This window comes from Polyodon spathula, chromosome 2 (genome assembly GCF_017654505.1).
Source record: "Polyodon spathula isolate WHYD16114869_AA chromosome 2, ASM1765450v1, whole genome shotgun sequence".
In the NCBI taxonomy this organism is placed as follows: domain Eukaryota; kingdom Metazoa; phylum Chordata; class Actinopteri; order Acipenseriformes; family Polyodontidae; genus Polyodon; species Polyodon spathula.
Window position 1 is genome coordinate 52,903,800 of NC_054535.1, and position 21,805 is coordinate 52,925,604.

General features: G+C 36.6%; 1 protein-coding gene across 1 annotated transcript; it reads right to left on the reverse strand.

The window, feature by feature from the left end:
* Window positions 1-1,877: 1,877 nt before the first annotated feature.
* LOC121328071 lies at window positions 1,878-20,725 on the reverse strand. The gene is made up of 8 exons (XM_041272554.1): window positions 20,673-20,725; window positions 18,814-18,973; window positions 17,317-17,399; window positions 15,174-15,237; window positions 7,068-7,123; window positions 5,972-6,049; window positions 5,220-5,267; window positions 1,878-4,017 (listed from the first exon to the last, which is right to left on the reverse strand). The coding sequence occupies exons 2-8, from the start codon at window positions 18,941-18,943 to the stop codon at window positions 3,790-3,792; spliced, it is 687 nt and encodes a 228-aa protein (XP_041128488.1). The 5' UTR covers window positions 18,944-18,973; window positions 20,673-20,725; the 3' UTR covers window positions 1,878-3,789.
* Between the last annotated feature and the right edge of the window lie 1,080 nt (window positions 20,726-21,805).

Genomic DNA, 21,805 nt, shown 5'->3' on the forward strand with positions numbered 1-21,805 from the left:
GAAGGGTACATGTTAGTGAAGAGATGTGTTGAGAATGGTCCAAAATAACACCTAGATTTCTTGCAGAAGGAGAAGGAGTAAGAATGATAGCACCAATGGAGACTGAGATAGAGAGGTCAGAGGAGGAGAAGTAGAAGGAAAGTAAAGGATTTAGAAAGGTTGAGTTTCAGGTGATGTGAATGCGTCCAAGATGAGATTGCTGAGAGACAATCAGGAGGAGACGTGGGAGTCAAAGGAATGAAAAGAGAGTATGTCACCTGGGTAGACTTTCACAGGGACTAGAGTGTAGCCGCTTGTGTGGCACATAGAATTTTTTTCAGGAGGAACAGCATAAAGATTGAATACTCCATATCATTTTTGAAAAGTGAAAGCTCAATATCCTGTATACTGCACTTGTCCAATAAATGTAAACAATTCCCCACTGAGGGGTCTTATTATGATATGCATGGCCCTGGGGTACCAAAGGTCTTCTACTGTAGATCTGTCATCGAGCAGACCTTTACCAAACATGAGGTTTTAGTGGCTGAACTATTTAGCCTATGTTACAATATTGCCTCAATATGGTTTGCATTACCCATTGTATGAAAATCTTTCACACCCCGTTCTGACTACTAATCAGATTTGTTTTTATAATTATGGTTATTAAATTGCAGTTATTAAAATCATGCTGCTTGAATCCATAGGCATAAATGTTATTGATTAACAGAATAATATTTCTTGCACCCATGCCTGTAATATCAAACTTCGACAATTTTATCTTCCAACATTGAAGGTCTCACACATAGACACATGCAGGATTTTTTTTTTTTTATGTTAATTTATCAGGAATAGGATGGTTACTAAAAAAAAAAAAGTGTTTACCAAAAAAAGTTCAACATGCCTCTGGGATTTTTCCACCATTTCAAGTTTTATATTCCATGAATTCAACTCATTTTCATTCAGTGTCCTTTATTTATTGCATCTGGAATTTCAAACAGTAACTTAAATGTGACATGAGAGTGTCAGTAGCATCTTATTAAACCTTGAAATGCATTGCAGCACTGTTTTAATACATCCTGTATAACATGCCTTCGCAAGCCCTAGATGCTTTAGATCTAAACACTTTCGAATGTCCATTTTCTAAAAAAATGTGTACATTAAAAATACTGTTTGATTGGCCTGTTAATAGGCTAGCATGTTACACCTTTAAATAAAATATTTAAATAAAATAAAGACAGCATACAGAGTGTTACATAATGAAACATGTTAACTTAACAGTAACTAGGGCCAATGAAATTTAAAGGACAAAAAGCCACATAAAATAAATGTAATTCATTATCTGAGTATCAGGACTGACATGAAATTTGACAACTGACTAAGAAAGAACTATTGCTATAGAGATGTGTGGCAAAGTGGTTGTCTGTGTGCAGGTACAGGTAATTAAAGAACAGAGTATCCAAGGGTCACATGAAAAAGGGTACGATCAAGATGTACAGAAAGAATATAGTACAAAAACACAGCAGCAACAGAAAAGATCCATTAATGTCTGACAAGGAGACAGTCATGCAACCTTTCTGTTCATTTCAGCGATGAACATCAAAGTCACAAGAAAGAGCAGAACAGCTAAATATATTTTTAAAAAGATCTAGTCTGTGTACTGTTTCTATGACAACTCTCTTTATTTCTATAGTCATGAGGTCAAACAAAACTTGCAAAAGTGTTGACATTATTTTTGATAAAGGACACCAAACCATAAAATGTATACAGTTAACAAACATATTTCTTACACATTCAAACATTCATCCAAATGACTAGAATCTGAAAGTTGAAATAATTTAGTCATGTCAGATATATCAGAATAAATGATTGTTTTTTAAACTGCCAAATAGCCTCAATATCTTTCATTGTTTGGAATTAATATCAATTACAGCTGTAAAGATGTATGCTTCTTGTGACACTGTATGTATGCTGAAAAAACTATGGTGAACATTTCATAATGCACAAGTGGATATCACAAATGGTGTTAAGTCTCAGAACCATATCATTAGCATTTGCTTTCCAGGTTATGATGCATGATTTACAACAACTAGACACTAAAGTATCAGGCAATTAAATACCACATGCTGAAATCAATCAAAAATGTCTGTGGATAGTTATATTATTCCTGTCCACTTTGTGACACAGTAGATCATTTTTACTGTCAGCTTGTCTGGGCAAGTATTTTACTGCAGGACCATCTTTGGAATAGTGACCATATCCAAGATGATTGTAAATGAAACGTGATTCTTAAATTTAAAATTCCATTTTATGTAGTTCAGTGTTTGGTGCAAGAGAACTGCATTTCACATGAGTGGCATTTCTCAAACATTGTTGTCGGGTGTGATTGTTTTTTCAAAGACAAATTGATAGTTATTCAATATTTTACTTGCTGAATTTTTTACTGTACCATTTGATAAACCTTTAAACTACAAAGACAGTTGCAAGGAAATTTGCAGCTATTTGTTGTTAGGCAGTGCCCCACTTTATTTTATCAATGAAGATGTCCCCATACCAATCTTTTGTGAACGCTCACACAGTGCAAACAGGTAATGCCAAAACTTATTCAAAAGGAGTACTTATCATTCAGTTTCAGTCTGTGCCAATCCAGACGATGAAATCAATATGCAGCAGTTTAAAGGAATTTCCAGTGAAATGTTTTTTTTCAGAACAGTTTATTTGGGATGTCATACAAGAGGGGAAAATCTTGAATAAATAATGATCATTCAAATACTGTTTCTCTGTTTATGACATGCCACTCCTGTATTTAAATGCAGTCCTCATGAGTCTTATTTAAAATTCTAGAACCTCATTTAGTTTACAAATCCCATGGATGTGGCCAGTATTAAAGACATGCTTGCACTAAGCTGTTCAGATCTACTTGTTGTATTATAGTAAACTGATCTGCGGATGCTCATAGGCACAGTCATATTATAGTAAACTAATATAAATGTCTAAATATTGTGATGGTCCAGGCACACTTTACCTTTACCCCAGCTGGCACTGTGCCAGCCTGCCATTTGGGATTGGAGGGTGTTGCAACCAGATCTGGCTTGGGATGTACATGTTGCACAGTGAGCATCTTTGGCTGTTGTGGTTGAATGTTGCTTTTACCTGCAAGTGCCTGTCAGAATAAAGAGCCTTCTTTTTCCTGCATCTCTGTGCATTATTCCAGGAGTACCCACACAGCTCATTACATTGGGGTCAGAAGCATCACAGAAAACCGCTTGTTCCTGACAATCAGAACAAAAATGAACATCTGTCTTATGCCAAGTCAAAGTGAAAGTACAGCCTAGAAAATAACACGTTCAAGAGTAAAACTATAAGAGACTGATTTTTCTTCTTTTTTCAATTAAGGAGGCTCAGTTCTTTGGTATGTTATGTAGGTAATGTCAATTTAGAATTGTGTTGCTCATGCTTTTCTTAAATACTAGATAAGTAAAATTGAAACCTAAAAAAAAAAAAAAAAAAAAGAGAGAGAATATGTTTAATGGTATAAATACAACATTCATGCATTCAAGCTTTGATTACATCAGGCACTGACTTTTTGAACTACTAAATCAAAGTAAAATTTGTTTGTCATGCGTCAGCGTAAGTATTTATCTGAGTCACACACATCTAATCTGTAAAAAAGTGCTTTTACATGTCTATTTCTTCAAAATATTGTAACCTTTTTTTTTTTTTTTTTTTAATAACCCTACTTAGATGACTTGATTATTAGTGCACCATTACTAAAATGGTGAAATTGAATTTGGAAACATTTAGTACAGACACTTAAAAACTCTGTGGACACAAACTGGCATCTTGGTGTCTCCTGCAGCGTTGCCGAACAAGTCTGGCTTTATAGGCACTCCAAGCCTGATGTCTGACATAGCTCTCTCTAATCATGCTCTCTGTAGGGTAGGTGTTCACCAGTTCAAGAGCTGCCTTTACAGACTCAGAGGGAGCCTCCTTCAGAAACAGTTCTGTGGGGATGAAAATACACTCTGTTCCTTCACTAATCTGTAAATAAAAATACAAAGTAATCCAATGATGAACATGTAGACACAGTTTTTTTTTATTTGATGAAACTAAAAAAAAGGCAAATATTTTAGGTACGGAAGACTATAGTATAGTGTATTAGACAATTCATATTGTTATATTCATTGTATTCTAAAAGGGCAATGCGTCAACTTAAGGGGAGCGCGAGAGATACATATCTGCCTCTATTTCCTCATGAACTTTCCTTAAAATGTAAGCTTTCCTTGAGACATCTGTATATTTAAAAATAAGTACTACATATAGGGGCTGATGTAATGATAGACACAGTGCAAAGAATTGCGGCTGAAAATTTCTGGAGCACGAAAATCAAAGCAAACAAAACAATAGTCAGTGGAAGGGCAGCATTGTCCCCTTGGCGCACAGAAAAGAAAACAAAGGTTTTCTGAGGAGCAGCAGAGAGTCTTTACTGCTGAGGTCACTCAACATGAAACTGAGTTATTTGGATAAACCTCAGCCAACGTCAGTCATGCTACCAAAGAGGCCATATGGTTCTCTGTAGTGGAGAAAGTTAATGTTGTCGGTGTTACCAGGAGTGCAGTCCCAGGTGATGAAAAGGTGGCAGGAAGTGTACCACAGCAGCCAGTGACAGGTCTCTGAAGGTTTGTGGTTTTATACAGCTCTTAATTACTCAATTCTACAATGGTTTGCTTAGTATCCAGATTTCCATCCAATTCCATGCTCTTTTCTTCATTTAAATAAATTTCAATATCAATATCATTTCAATATCAGCGGTGAGGTGGGTGTCCCAGCCGCTGTCCTGACATGTAGCTGGAGACGGCTCTCGGGCCAGCAGCACCTCCCTCGCTTGCCTTCAGGCCTGCCTTTTCCTCCCCTGTGGGGTAGACTGCTCCTTTGTTCCCTGAAAGGGGCAGCACTCGGTGTAGTGCCCGGACTTTGCACAAGCAAGGTGCCACGGAAATTCTTCCATCCTATTCTCTTTTATTTTATTTATTTTTTCTCACACACACACCTCGGCAGGGCTTTCGCCATACCACACTGCCACAGTGTTTTTCAGCTGCAAATCACTTTGCACGTATCCTTACATCGGGCCCCATAATGTTTAAATAACATTAATAAGAGATGATTTTGCCAATACCATAAAATGCTATAAGATATGCTCCATTGTCATATGAAGTGGGACAATAAGATGTAGTTCTACTTACTAGACTCATGTTTAGGTCACATTCTCTGCCTAATACTTCAGGTGACACCTGTAAAGAGCCACACATTTAGAGATATGATTTACAGCAACAGCTGCTCAATGTGGTTTAGTGATTTCACACCGCCTCATGAATTTTAGTTTACCATGAAAGAAATGCATTGGCAAGCAGTAAAACAAAAAAGAAATAAAAAAATCATATGCATAAGTTCTAAGTTAGCTTTAGAACAAATTTAAGAAGCTTGCAACTGACAAGATACTGTAGATACATGACGTGATGTCGGTGGGAAATTAGAGAACGCAAGTTGGATGAGGTTCAGTATGCAAATGAATGAGAATTGTGGGTGCTGTTTCTAGGGGGGGCAGAACAGAGTGTAAGGGAAGCAAGCCGTGTGAGGTCTGCAATTGGGTTGGGAGTTGTCGCTACACAGCTTGTCTCAGGCAGCTCCTTGTTGTGTTGAGCAGCCTCTCATAAAAGCACCCCAGGTGCCTAAAATGGGACTCATCACAAGCCTGTTACTAAACCACCAACAGGCTACAATAAAAAAAATGTTAAAAGTTATCAGCAATTTTACTCAATACCTTCTTATGTTGTTCCAGACAAGAGTCAATGTTTTTCAAACTCAAGATACACAAACTGTATATCAAAATGATATTAACAAGCCGAAACACTTAGAATGTACGTACCAGTAGTTATTTCAGTATTGTATGCATTTAAAATAAGGAAACACATGGAAAGGGAAAAGCAATACTTACCAAAATACTGCCTTCCTCAAAAATCCCTATTCTTAAGAGCAAAGGTGGAGATGATGTAGACTTCATGGCAGCCAGAGTCTATTAAAAAAAGTTATAGATGTGTTACTATAGAACCTTTCATCATTCAAAACAGTCAATCAGAATTCTAATGTAAAATTGTAAAAAACTACATGAAGTAGACAAAGTAAGTAAGTTTATTCTAGCTTTAGCTTATTGTAGAATTGCCACCAGCATTTTATAGGTACACAGTTTTAGACAAGTGCTGGGGTGTGAGCTATTCTGAATCCTTGTAGCATTAGTAATGATACATGTGGCACAGTTCTTCCAGCCTAATGACGTCAACAAGGTTGTTTGGAAGGGATGGCAGATAAGACGTGTGGCAATGAAAGAAAGCTTCAAAGGATTTCTTCTAAGCTACTCTATGTGTTTTTCAGAACCCCTGACCTGTTTCCCAGTAATTTATTTGTGTTCATATTTACAATTACTTATGTGTGCTCTTAAAGTTGGACCTGCAGATCTTTCCTCCTGGCACCTAAACAGGTAAAAACCTCTCTTTCTTCCATGTCACTGTGGGAACTGTCACGCTTCTGAGCATCTACCTGTGATGTCACTTGTAATACAATAGCACAACATTCAAAAGGAAGCAAAAAGTTTAGCTGGTATCAGATTTCTGTGTAGTAGATGCAGATATAAACTCTAATTTTTGTAATAGTTTACACTATTATTTATTTATTTATTTATTTATTTACATAAGAAACTTTACAAATGAGAGGGGAGCCATTTGGCTCATCAATGCTTGTTCGATTCCTAGTAGTCCACTGATCTCAAAACTGCTGGTCTTAGATTTTTATTGTCACCTGTGCTAGGGGAAAGCTTTTTACATTTTCTGTATTCCCTTTGAAATTTCCAGCAAATGAGATGGGTCACTCCAGGTGGTTTTCCTGGTGAACAAATTCAAATAGAAGGAATAGAATGTAATACCATATGGAATACTATCTATGATTAATATATTTTCAGTTTGTTTTCCATTTTGAACTATTTGCTAAAATGTAGGACTTTTTATTTTTCTTTATAATAGTGTGCTAAAAGAATTTACCTTACTTGCCTTGCATGGCTTTTCCTTTTGGGTCTCCAAATGTCCTTCAGTGTTACCTAATAGGAAACATTTTGATCATATTGTTACAAATTGTACAGCTGTATTAAATTGTATACGTGGGCATTTCTTTATGTATCTCATTACCTCGTGGTTACTCCGAGTCAAATAAAACCAAATAAAAAGAGGCTTCATAAGAACATGTGGATGTAAAAATTTCACACAATGGCTAAAAGACAATTAAGTTCGGACTTTATTTTTTATTTCTTACACGAAGAAAACCAAAGTGCCTAGTACATCAGAAACGGTAGCTGACACTTCCACAATTCAGAATGATTTAACAAATGTGACACTGATACTCCGAATTCCAATTTAAATGAAACAAACATTTGTTCTCCAACTTTTGATAAAGAGACCCTTGCTTTGGCCCAGATGCAGTTTTAGAACGCACTGAAGACTATAAATGGTTTGAATATAGTGTTCGTGATGATAAAGCTTTCTGCTTGTATTGCCAAGCATTTAGAAGCTGTTTGCTAATTGAAAGGGGTGGCTACATTCATTTAAAGCAGGGAGTGTTGCATACCAACTTGACAGTCATAAGAAAAGAGCAGTTGAGGACAACCAAACGTATTTAAAAACTGATGGAGAGCATCAGAGGAAAATCTAGGTGCAATTTCCATCACTTATATTATCTATCAAGAGGATTTTAACTGAAATTCAGATTTTTTTCATGGATGTTAAAAGATGGCCGTGCTGGCAGATAAAGAGGAGCTCACTCAGCTTGAAAGAAGACTTTGATTCTTTTGTGAAATGGCACTGCGTGATACCCTCCCAAACCTGGCCCAACGCTTTGTGCTTTACTTGACTATCCCAGTGACAAAAGCATCGACCGAGAGAAGCTATTTTTTTTTTCCTTGGGGCAACTGAAAATGTACCTGAAGACTACACTGACAGATGCTTGTGTTTCTGCCCTGACAATATTGCAAATTAAACAAGGCCAAGCTCTTAACATAGGCAACATTATTACGCGGTTCACAAGCAAAAAAGACCGACTCCTACAGTTCTTTTGACAACATTTACATTTTGTATTTGTTATCGTGAAACATTTTAAGTATGCATCACACATTAGTCTCATAACTACAATAAAAACTTAAACAAGTGCCTCCATGGTCAGAGCCACCTGTTTACAAATTAGCCTTAACTGTTAAACTTATATTAAGAAAAAGTTATTTAAGGGCACTTTCACACCTATTTTATTTGACCCTTTGATGCACATTAAAGTACGGTTAGGTTTGCTTGGAGTTATATGTGAAACCTCAGAGAACCCCATAATCACACCAGAATCCACGTCAAACCAAGTGAACCGGGATCAGTTCAACTTTTGCAATATGAAGCCAAACGTATACCCGTTCACTTGAAAACACAGCCCCCTCCACCCCCTCTATTCTAAAGTAAACCGGCATAAACTGCACTATATCAATCTCACAAATAACAAAACACAAGTGTAAATCAAAAAACACAAATACAAGTCAAAAAACACAAATACAAATAAAAAAACACAAATTAAAACAAATGTTAATTAAAAAAAAAAATAAAATACAAGTCAAAAAGCACAAATACAAAAAGCAGGAAACACAAACACAAGAACAAGAAACACAAATACAAAAAGGCCACAACACAACGGAAATCGTTTCACATCGGAAATACGTCACGATGGAGGCTTCTCCCCCAGGAACCCCATACAGTCTCTACCTGTTTCTGGAGGACTTGAAGCTGTTTAGAAAGATCAAGTTGTCTTTAGTAACTTAGTTTGCCATGGTCTATCTCTGTCAGTGTTATAACTGATCATCTCACAGGCATCAAAGCCAAACTTTTTGAATGTTGAACACTGCTTAAAAAAAAGAAGAAGTATATAACAGAAATAAACAAAAGAAATAACATATTTTGTCTTTGCAGAATTTGATGGAGCCAACTACAAATAGTGTGTGCATTTTGGTAGAACAGTAAAAAAATGCAAAGAAACGTGACAGGTTAATCCTTTAGAAATCTGGGGTTCATTAGTTCAAAAACTGAAAGAACGTCAAGACAAATCTGAATTCCACAAAGCAGAAGCAATAGTTGGCAATGATTTTGTATCTGTGATGCAACAAACTAAAACACCCGTACATCAGCAGTTGGATTCAGCTTACAGAGAAAGAGTGGAAAAAACAGGCAGAAGCTATTTTTATATTTGAATAACTCCCAAGTATTGCTTATTATAGTTGTACTCTTAGTATTACATAAATTTACTAGCAAATGTGTTCCAGACTGCACTGAAGGGAACATTTCCTTAAAGTATGTTATACATTTGTTGAGGTGAGGTGGGGTCACAGGGAACCTTTTGTGTATCTTGAAGAATTTAGTGAACCAGTCAAGCTACAAGGCTAGATCCACCCCTGTTAATCACTAAGGGCTAGCTATTTACTCCAAATTGTCATTAGTATTAGATTTGTCTGATGGGAAAAAACACCATTTATAAAATTCTAAAATAAATAAGAAACTCAAAACTACTCACAGCCTCATCTTCAAATGTCTGAGTTGTTTATTTCTGGTTTGCTAACTTTATCGGGTGTGTTATTGCTTTGGTAAAATATCATACTAATGACATTTTGGAGTAAATAGCTTTGATAATCTATTGATTGATTGTATTCACTGTTAAATAAGCCCAAATCTTACAAGTTATATTCTACTTTCTGTGTGTTTTGTGCGGTGTGGAGGGGGCAGGTACATTTTTAAGAAGGATAGATAGATTTTTCCAGCATTTTGTCCCTTGGACAATAAGTTTATTTTTAAAAATTTCACACCCGTTAACATTAATCAAACAGAGGTGGGAATGGTGTCAGTTAACAAAGCTCACGTAGCTAAGGGAAACAAAACCATGGAAAATGAAGATAAGGTTGTGAAAACCTGCCGGTGTAAACAGGTGTGAGTTTGTCAGGGACGGAGTTAAATCTAACCCTACCAACAATCACAGGTGTCGCCATTCCCTAATTAGGCAATTGAGTCTAATTGGGGAATGGCCACATACATAAAAAAAACACAGAATGCACACACATCAAAACATTCAGTTGCTAAAAGTAGATCAAAACACATGGTTTCACAATTCCGCTAACAACTGTGAATAGAAAGAGGGCTTGAAGAAGTTCTTTCAACTTCCAGACCCTTGATGAGAAACAATCTTCCAGCTTCCATTTTCCACTCAGAATCGTGAGTACTATATGCTTGAAAGCCTACCGTTTGTAAGATGTAGCATCATATCTGATTGCCCATGTCTTTGTTCTTGCAATGTTTCATAGCCCATGCCTTTTTTCTCATAATATTTTATTGGTTACTCCAGCTGCTTCTAGAACCTTACAGTACATTTAGACATTGCGCCTCAGTGTGATGAAATTATCCAATTTCAGAAACAGATGCTATTTCTTTTGTGTATCCTAACGAGACTACGTACGTAACCCAGTCAGGCCTAGAAGAGAGATCTTTACATTTGAAATGCCAAAACATAACTGAACCAAGCATTAAAGCCCCTGTAAAAGATAAGAGGCTGTTTTGTAATATTTTTCTATTTTATATGTTGCTATGCTTTGTGTATTTACTTTTACTTCTTTTAAAATTTTGTATATAAAAGGCAAGCTTGTGGGAAATTAGAGTATAAACACAGACGGGCTGTGTGGTTCCCATGATATATACCACCCCAGAACCACGGACTGAAGTGGTTTACAACATTTATAACACGGTTAACTGTCATTTTGGGGATGAAAAATAAACACATTTTAAATTAAGTTAACAATAAATTAACTTTTATTGTGTATACCTCCACAGTGTAATATAGTCCCAAATTGAATTAATTGTTTGCTTATTAAAATAAATTGCACACCGTTTATTGTGAATTTCTGCATTGAAAGTGGCATCTCACTAGAAACAAGAGGACTGAGCAAACGCTTATAATGGGTGGAGTTTCAAATGACATCGAGGCAGTAATGGGAAAAGCAGTAATGGAAGTTGAAGCTGTATCTGTATCAGTTGAGTTTGTGTACTAGTTAAATGCGAGGTACACATATTTAAGTAGGACACCCTTGCATCCAAGTTGTACCAGATTAAGTTAAAGATCAAACCAGACTTTAGACACCAATGTGACCGCAGTGTCAGGGGATAGTGCCTCAGTTTCCCCCAGACACTTAAAATCCAGGCTGGTAATTTGGGAGGTGGTGTCTGGCCTTGTCTTTACCTGCTTTTCTAAAAAAAAATTTCATGACGGACAGGAATACATTCTTATTGGTTTTAAACTTGTTGGTTTTAAACATTTTTGGCAGTAGTCTTGTAACTAATAAATAAAATGGCAGTTTGTCATGGAATTTAGAATGCAGTGGTGTGTATTGATTTATTCAGTTTGAAGTGGCTCATTGGTATGCAAGTCATGCTATATATGCACACATTCATGTGATGCTGTTTAACCAATCAGAGGTTGTTATTGTTCCAAGACTTGTTATAATGCACATTAATGCCTTTTGTATTGTATGCTGATATTGAAGTTTAATAAATAATTGCATAAAACAGACTTATTGCTGTATAGAGTGAATCCTTCTGGGTTAATCCACAAAATACTCACTTTCTAATTAAGGTGTAATACACAATAAGCATTTCCCTAGATATTATAGATATGGTAATACATATAAGCATAAGCATATAGATATAATATATATATATATATATATATATATATATATATATATATATATATATATATATATATATATATACACACACACACACACACACACACACACACACACACACAGTGCTCCCTCGCTGTAACGCGGGTTTTGGAACACACACACCAATATGAGCATTATAACCAAAGAGTGTTATAAATGAGGGGGTGTCGCGGGACACAACACACTTCTGACTAAAACACAAAATAAAATAACTCCCTCTCTATAATTCACATATAAGGCAGCACCTTTTGTAGTTTTATTACTTTGTTTCATTTTCCCTTTTTGTTTTGCCTTCTGTTTTGATTATTATTTCAGCACCTGCACATGAATCGTAGCTGGAGTGACCAGGGGAACCTTACCATCGTTGGTATTGTTCCTCTACAGTGCCCTCTTGTGTGTGCATTAAAAAAATAAATAAATAAATAAATATTGGACACTGGTGAGGTGGTCTTAAAAATAAATCTTTCTCTGGATTTCACTGGCCCTGCTCAAGCACAGCATCGTCATACAAAGTGAGCAGAATGAATCCTGCACAATTTGCTGCAATGATGGACCTCCTGCACCAAACTTTGACCTCAGCTGTGCAGGGAGATGCCAGGGCTGCAGGACCACATGAGGCTACAATGGCTGACAAAGATGATGGCAGAGGATCATCCAGAAGCCTATCTGGAGGTGTTCGAGGTAATGGCTGTCTCTGCTGGCTGGCCCCAGTCCCAGTGAGCTAGCTACCTCCTGCTGCAGCTGACGGGGGAGGCGGTGGAGAGAACCCTGTCCCTGACCGAGATGATGGATTACCTCACGCTGAAGACGGCTATCCTCAACCGAGTGGGAGATAATCTTTGACTGCGAGCAATTCAAAGATTGGTTGGCTGCTGTGGTGGCAAGCTCAACACTGACAGGAGACCCAATATAACAGGGGGGCTCAGTTACGCAAGTTTCAGCTGAGGGATAAAGTGCTTCTATTATTACCCAGCTCTGAGTCTAAACTTCTGGCAAAATGGCAAGGACCATTTGAGGTTACACGCTGGGTTGGGATGCTGGACTATGAGATCTGCCAGCTGGAGCGGCACAGAGAAAAATACCTTTATCACGTAAACCTCTTAAAACCATGGTTGCAACTTGGGGCACTGTCAGTGGCGCAAGCAGATGACATCACAGACCTGGGACCTGATCTTTATGTTTTGGTGAAAACAGGGTTAGTACAGATTGCAGACAATCTGACACCAAAACAGAAATGTCAGGCTCGGGAGCTGGTGACGGAATTACCTGATGTGTTTTCTTCCATCCCAGGGCAGACAAGAGTAACCCACCATCACACTGAAGTTGAGCCAGAGGCGTCAGTTCGCCAAAGGCCGTACCGCATACCTGAATGCAAATGGCAGGTAGTAAAAGCTGAAATTGATGAAATGCTCAGGCTGGGAGTAACAGAAGAGTCCCAAAGTGACTGGAGTAGCCCAATTGTTTTAGTGGATAATCCAGATGGATAGATTCGGTTTTGCATTGACTTCAGGCGAGTCAATGAAAATTCGATGCTTATCCCATGCCTTCGGGTTATACCAATTTAATACCATGCCCTGTGGCGCCAGCGGATGATGGAATGCATTTTGCAGCCCCATCAGCAGTATGCCACTGCTTACATTGATGACATGATTATCCACAGTGAGGATTGGGATAGTCATCTGTGTAAAGTAGAGGCAGTGCCGCAATCCTTGCAGGATGCTGGACTCACTGCTAACCCAAAGAAGTGTGCAATTGGGAAGAGTGTGTAGGAGTGTTTGGGGTACCGAGTAGGGGGCAACTAGATCTGACCGCTGATTGCAAAGGTGAAAGCCTTGGCTGACTAGCCAATCCCTATGACCAAAACCCAAGCGCGCTCCTTCTTGGGATTAGCGGGCTAGTGTAGGAAGTTCATCCCGAACTTTGCCATGCTTGCTGCTCCCTTGAAGGGCCTCACCCAGAAGGTTGACTCAAATACGGTTCTGTGGACAGAGTCATGACAGAGGGCCTTTCTCGCTCTGAAGAGAAGACTGTGTGGCAAGCCAGTACTGTGCAGTCTGGATTTCAGTAGGAGGTCCAGCCTGCTACAAGCAGCCATAACATGATTTAGTCAGCACCAATTATTCTCTGCTACACTCTGTACTAACTTTAGTAGGTTGCACTAGATGCTGGCTATGTTTCCATTAGAGTTGTTAATTAGCAGAAAGTAAATGTTTAACAAGAAATGCCAGATTAGCCCAAAGGACACAGACTTCACTCACATAATTTTTGCTATTATGCAGATTATAGTCTAGAGATTATCGTATTTTGAAAATTCCAAATTGTTAGTTCATGCAAGCTAAGACGCAATAATAAGCATCAATTTTATAAAAATGAGTATAATTACATAAAGAAAACATGTGACTAGACTGCTTCTGTTTTGTTTTTTTGTTTTTATGAAAACGTGGCGAGTTCTAACGGAATTAGGCTTAATAGGGAAGCACTAGAAACCGTCTGTTTGTTTACTGTTAATTGAATAATTTAATGTAACTACTGCAAAGTAGACTTTATATAAAAACAGACAATTAATAGGCTTATCGGTCTGTGATACCGGATTCGTAGTTGAAGTAGTTAACAGGATTCTTAAAAATCTGCACTATAAGCACAAAAGGTGAATAACATAATAAAGGACACACACTGATTACGTATTCAGTACAAAAAAAAAAAAAAAAAACAATCCAAGTGCATAGTAATATAAAAAAGGAAAGCAATATGTGTATAGCTATAAACATACTTAACTAAATCAATCCCACATACTATAACCCACTATTATACTACCATAACCCACTAGCCACCCTGTCTCCCACTGTTAATAAGGCTTGTTAAAATAGGATATATAAAACTAAAAGGCTACGTTAAAATAGGTGAAAAACAAATTATCATGAATTGAAACAACAGAAAATAATCAAATTACAACAGGATGCTGAAAAGCGATGTCCATTTGTTTGTAACAAGTCTGATTCTGATTAATTAATTTACATTAGTATAAAGACATTAGATTAGTTTCAGTATGTGGTTGCAATGTGTTTACTACCTAACTAAAGATTTTTTAAACTAGTCAATCCGTTTAGCTAGATATTCGCTAAAAATACGAATAATTTTGTTTGTTTAAAGTAGAGGAAAGCAATGGAAATGGCCTGGCGAATAATTTTTTTAATGTGTTTCTTTCTTTCTTGTGATTAACATAGAAATGGTATTTAATGGAAACCCATTTTTTTGCTGTTAATGAGCACAGCATTTGTCGAATTTTAAATGAGCAGAAGCATTTATTGTCTTTGACTTTTCAATGGAAACACAGACAATGATAACAATGCTTACTTACCTGTATGTTCCCTTTCACAGAAACCTCTCAGGTTTGCACTGGGTCTTGATGGAGTCACAGCTGTCTGCCAAGGGGTTAACAAAAATGTGAATCCATCTCAGTTATTTAAGCAAATTGCATGCAGTATGTTTGTCACCTGTTTTAGCACACAGTGTTGGATTTAACATACTTTTCATAATGCCCTGTTGAACCATTTTTGTCAATAAACATTATTTTAATAATTGTATTATGGCCTTTTCCCATTGTCAGTTGCTTAAGAGGCAGGCACCAACCTTGTAACAATTGATAACTAGAGCTTGTTGCAAGACCCTGCTGCCAGGCTGTGTTTCTTAATTAACACCGCCATTTTCCAATTATTGATTTGATTTGCCTTAATTGACCAAGGGTGTCATTCATTTTTTTTATTTATTGGTTCATAAGATCATTAAAGATCTAGGTCTACATTTGTAAAGCTGACTCAATAAATGCATTTAAATCAAAGCTTAAAACACATTCCTACGCTGAGGCCTTTTTGTAGATTGGGATGACCTATTTTAGAATTTTATATTTTATTTTTTTCATATTTTTCCCCATTTGTTTTTGGCTGTTTTTTGATATTTTATGTGTGTGAAGTGCTTTGGGATGCCTTGGCATGAAAGGTGCTATACAAAATACATTTGATTCTGTAAAAGTATCATCGATATCGGCAATCAATATCGGCAATCTTTGACCTTGTCTAACATACCATTGCAAACTGTATTGCACACTGCAAATGGTAAGGAAGGCAGCTCCAGTTTGACACTGGAACAATATGTTTTACAAGGTGCAGGTGGAAAAGCGGCAAACATATTTTATCAATATTGAAGCGGGTTGATGCAGGTGAAATTATGTATATTTGTGCTAAATTTCCTCATCAACTGACAGAATGGCATATTAGATACAGACAGCCCCAAGTGACATTCTCAATATATTTTATGTAAAAGTCAGGAAATAGAAGAAAGTTATATGAAGCACTGAGACTGCATTACTAAAATGGCAGTGATATAAAAACACAACTTGTTGTTATTTTTGTTATAATGTGGGATAATATAGTATTCAACCAATGACCCGGAGATGAAAGGCACTATGTACAGATATGACCAACCATCTACTGTCTACTTATATTTCAATCCTCCCCATCCAACAGCCCACATTCACCTGTGGCACCAGTCTAATTCATTAGCATGCAGCTCACAAAATTCCATTCATATGCTATTATAAAAAAGAAACAGATAAAAACAAAGTTTGACAGCAAGCTAAATTAAATATTAATTACAGAGTAACTAATTATTTTACATTTGTTTTTAGGTTTTCACATTTTCCTAAATATGTCACATTAGGGTACTTGTTAAATAAATTAAAAAAAATAAAAATACACTACCCTCCAATATGTATGAGGAAAATGTGGAAATTAAATATAAATAGGTATTGAACTTTTTGGTTTTTATTTTCCAAATCTCTTCCTTTCTTTATTTTAATTACTAGTTAAGCTGTCTCTGCATCCTAATAAAGAGAACTACTAATTAAAGACTGGGTTTAAGATTTTTTTTTTTTATTTGCTACAAAAATCAAGGTTTTTAATGATGGACTTGCTATCAGTGTACATTCCGTACTGGATATTTTATGTGGAAAAGAAAATCTGTCAGGACAACTCTATTAAATGAGTAATACTGCAGGAAAGAGATGCATTTAGGACCAGCGATGAGCGATTCAATTAATTTGCCACCTCTGTTTGAAATAAAAAGGCGGCGAAACAGAATCAGGCTCAGGCAGGTGATATTGTTTTGTAATTAGCAGTTTTTCCTGAGTTTAATTAAACAAAATTGTATCAAAATAAGTTTAAAGGGATGTCATGTGATCAAAAATAAACCCCCAAAACGTTAAGCCCTAAATATTAAATAATGTTGTACAGTTAAGTAGGTTGGCTGGAAGAGTGGAAGACTGTACCGCCCCAAACCTGTAGTGAGGGAAAAATAAAAAATAAACATAGCTAATTACTCGAATCTTTCATCAGGTAACCAGGTATGCTAACTACTGTTCAGAACACTGTTAATAGCAGGCATGAAACAAAATATGTTCACACATACAAACTAATCATTATTGAAAAAAACTACATGTGTCTTACCATTGGTCTCGTATTCTTCTGTAGTTTACTGTTCATGTCCCTTTCGTGATCAGAAGAAAACATGCAATTAGATGTTGATGGTCCTAAAAATAAAAGACCTCTGTTAAAATGTTGTCCACATGCATACAAACAATACTATATTCTGAAAATCACCAGTGTATTTTCATTTTACCATCCCCAGCATTCAATTTTAAAAAGCAAATGTACTGTAAGTGCAAATAGATTTTTTAATGAATACCCACTCCACATTATCCCCCCACAGCAGAGGGTAATAATGCATTTCTAATTTGTCAATGTCGTCATACTGGGGAAAAAAAAGGATCGAAAAAGAATCCACAAATACTGAAATAGCATGCATCATGAATGCCAAAACTACGGGTACTTGTTGCTATGACTACACCATGTTTTACATCAGTACTGTGATACCCATCACCAGAAAACTACTCAACAACAGTTTATCCTCTTCTTGTTAAGTCTATCTTTTTTTGTAGCATTTTGTATCCTCACTAATTCAGTAAGATTAAATTATATACTGTATTTCAATGCAAAACAATGTTGCTGCGATATTTTCATTAAATGTGTGCCAGGAGTTAGATAGATAGATAGATACTGTATATACTGCTGTACAAAAGTCTTAGACATTGCATTTTTCTACTCTGACGCATTGTGAACATCAGCAATTTACTCAAAGCCTCTACTAATGTTTTCTACTATTATAACAACCTTGACTTGCATAAAGAAGGAAAAGCACTGAGTGAAATAGCTCGCATCACCCAATTTTCAAGGTATGGTAGCCGAAGCATAATCAACAATTACTGAGAAACATCATCTGTAATTGACAAACCCAGGCCTGGAAAACCCAAAAAGCTGTCTAACAAGGATGAGTAGTACTTGAAGATAATATCCTTAAGGAATAGAAAGAAGACAAGTGTTGAATTGACACCAGAACTGGCAGAAGGCACAGTTGTCGTTGTCCATCAAATCAATAGTACGAAGGTCACTCTTGAAATCAGGACTTGAAGGATGTGTTGCAGTAAGAATATCTCTGCTAAGAAAGGGGAACCAGACTAAATATGCACAAGAACACAGAAATTTGACTATGGAACAATGGTCAAAGGCACTTTGGACTGTTGATGGATGGACAACGACATATGTGCCTTCTGCATGCTAAACCGAGGTTAAGTGCATAGCTAATCAATGGGAAAACTATGGAAAAACTACAAAATGACTATGCCAATTTAATGTAATAAACTTTAATAAGGGCCCTTTTATTGTGCTGACACATGGGTCCTGGTGTTACAAAGTCCTTATAGGAACATAATAATGAGTAAGGGCAGTTTAGTGTAAATTCACAATTTTTAACAGTCCAAGCTTAGTAAATTTAAACTTTATGTAAAAAATAATACAGTATATTTAGCAAATTAAGTATTATTGCTAGTGCTAGTAAGAACTATTTTAATTGCCATGTAAATTAAAAATTCTCGCTATCTACTTTACTTTGCAAAGCTGCTTTGATACGAGTCATCTTGTTTTCTATGAAGGACAGAGTTGGAGAGTCCGGTAGGAGCGACGACAAGGACTTCATCCTGAGTGTATCACACGAGCCAGCAGCTCTTCCTCCATGCATCCGCAGATGTGTCACTAGCTGACAACGGCCCTAAAACATAATGTACGAGCCACATTATAAACACTATTAGTCTTGTCAGTTATGCTATTTATATTCTCTGATAAGCATCTAAGTGTTGCATGTTTATTATTTGTCAGTTGTGCCAATATATAAATATCTACTCCCAATTCACACTATCATACTAATATGCTAAGCGTGTATATAGTTGCATCCAAACGGTGTTTCCAATTCATTTTTATTCTCATTACATTATAATTTTCTCTGTTGCCTCTGGTGTGAGTGCTCTTTAAATATTACATTTAAGCCTGATTATTATATGTGACTACCCACCAGTCCAACTGTGATGGAGGAAATCTGCATACTTAATGCAAAAAACTACAAGCACAGATTGACAGGAATGATAACCTCGATTTGAAAAGGTGATAACTTTTTTAACCATCTGTGGCAGGGAAGAAGAGAGCCTTGCACATAATTAGAGGGGGCAGGGAAAAGCCCTGCTATAAAAAGAAATGTATTATGGTTGATGTATTATTTATGTTTAAAATGGGTGGATGTAATTTGTCTTTATTTAAAAACTATATATTATGATTTAAAATAAAAATGTATTGGTATTGTTTGGTTTAAATGTGGTCTGGCAGGGGCCGTGTTAGCAGCTCGACTCAGACAGACCAGACAGCTTGTGAGAATGTGTGGCCGGCAGTCAGTGATTTTGACTGTCGGCCTTGCAAACTAAAACTCCTGTGCAGAATGTCTCCAAATTAATTCAATGGATGTCCATTCGGAGATTGCCATGTGTATATAAACCTGTCTGTTTGTGTGTTTGAGGTGGGTGTTCGAGAGGAGGAATGTGTAAGCGAGAGAGACGGGAAAAACGCAACCGAAAGTAAGAAAGCAAGCAATGGCAGACCAGCACGGTATTTGTTTGGTGTCAGTGTTTGTGATTTGTTTTTGTTTTAACTTTTTATTTCGCTCTGTGAGCAGTATTTTTGTCTAAATATTCATTTTATTTGTGTCAACTTTCTGGTCTGGGAACATCATACTATCCTGTCACTTGTGGTATTAGAAGTGGGATTCTAGCGCTTCCACGGACCTAGGTTAAAGCAGGTACTTGCAGTATTATTTTTTTTGAAGAACAGGATTGGGGTTTTTTTGTGAATGGAGAGAGTGGAGAAAAGTTTGTGGTGCCTGCATGTCACACAGGTGGGACACTACAAAAGATAAGGTCCTGTCCAGAGGGGAAAGGAAGGGCCACCTCTCCAGAGAGGAATGGAGAGGTATGAGGGCTGGCTAAGGGACCCCAGCACCGTCTTGTGGCTGAGAACAGAAGGGAGACACTTTTTACATTTGCCTTTCATTTGTACATGTTTTAAAAAGAGGGCCTTTATACAGTGGAACAGGATACAAGGCAGGATGCTCATTTGCCCCATAATGCCATTATACTAGTAGAACATTGTTAAAGACTGTAATAGATTCAGTTTGATATGATGTTTGATTTCAACAGTGGCACCAATGCTTACTGTAGCTCTCCCAATGTTTAGATCATTTGAACAGAGCCCATAGTCTGCTACATAGAGATATTATTTTGATATATACTTGATACATCCAATGTGTAATTTTAGTGTTTTGTCCTCTGCACTTCACACCACTTTACTTTAACTTATTTGTATACATGTTTAACATATTATACTTTACAACTATGACTTTCAATATGCACATATGCAGTACTTACAGATTTAACAACCACAATGAAGGATGAGATCAAGATATTTGGGACAACAAGCGCTCCAGACCTTCAAAAAAAGTCATTTAAAAATAAAGTAAGTCTTTGAAGTTGTGATTCTGATACTCTGTGTGTACCTTTTATATGTCTTTTAAACTAATTTCCCTTTCAAATCAGTAGTACGGTCCTTAATAATCTAAACAGCTCAGTGGAGTCGGTAGATGCAGGAGGGTTTGTATATTGCTTTTTTTGTGTGTTTGTCTGTTGCTTCTATGACTGTGTTACTAATAACTGGTGCATATATTTATATACACAAACATAATAAATATAATTTCCTACATAAGGGTACTTTCAGCAATTCTGATCCTTGTGCTAGTCTACGAACTGAGATAAAATTCAGCACTTTACATTAATAATATCAAAAATATCCAGTCAAAATGTTTAGTACAGTACATTTTCTGAATGCTGGTAGTAAATCTACAATAGGCTATCCTACTCGCCCACATTCCCCTCTACATAATGTTTTTATAATAATAATAATTCCTAAATCCGAATTCCACAGGGACAGTGCAAGGCTTTCAACAAATGCCTCAATAGATGCTAATCCACTCAGGCATTGTTTTAAACTTGTGTTCTATAAGTTCTGTTGGTTTTTTTTTTTTTTTTTTTTTTTTTTTTTTTGTTCTTGTGGAACAAATCTTGCTCTATGACTTTGAAGAGATTTTGCTTCAACTCTATACATGGTCGCTCAAGCCTGGTGCTGAGGTTGGTAGCCCACAGCAATAACATATAGGAGACCACTGGCATGAATTCCCAGCAATGATCCTTTCATACAGTTTGGGGTACAAACTTGACTTTCTGTTCTTATGATAGCAATGATAGTATGGCAATAATAATAATATGGATATTATTATTATTATTATTATTATTTCAAGTTGGTCAAATAAGCTTGCCCAGGGCTACTTTCAGCAGATCTCAGTTGCTAATAAAGAATTGCTTGGTACTTAGTTATAGTAGAAAGTTGTGTGAGGATACGTCAAAATGGGACTTACTGCTGAAGTTTTTTTTAACATATTGTACAGCTTTCAAACTTGTCATGCAAAAAAATTAAAATTTGGAGAATTTGCGATTTACCCGTCACT

Coding starts and splice junctions, on each gene's coding strand:
- LOC121328071 (XM_041272554.1), bottom strand. CDS start 18,943: ATGCATGGAGGAAGAGCTGCTGGCTCGTGTGATACACTCAGGATGAAG. Junction 7,124..15,173: donor CTGTGAAAGGGAACATACAG/GTAAGTAAGCAT, acceptor GTTTCCTATTAG/GTAACACTGAAGGACATTTG. Junction 5,268..5,971: donor TTGAGGAAGGCAGTATTTTG/GTAAGTATTGCT, acceptor GGCTCTTTACAG/GTGTCACCTGAAGTATTAGG.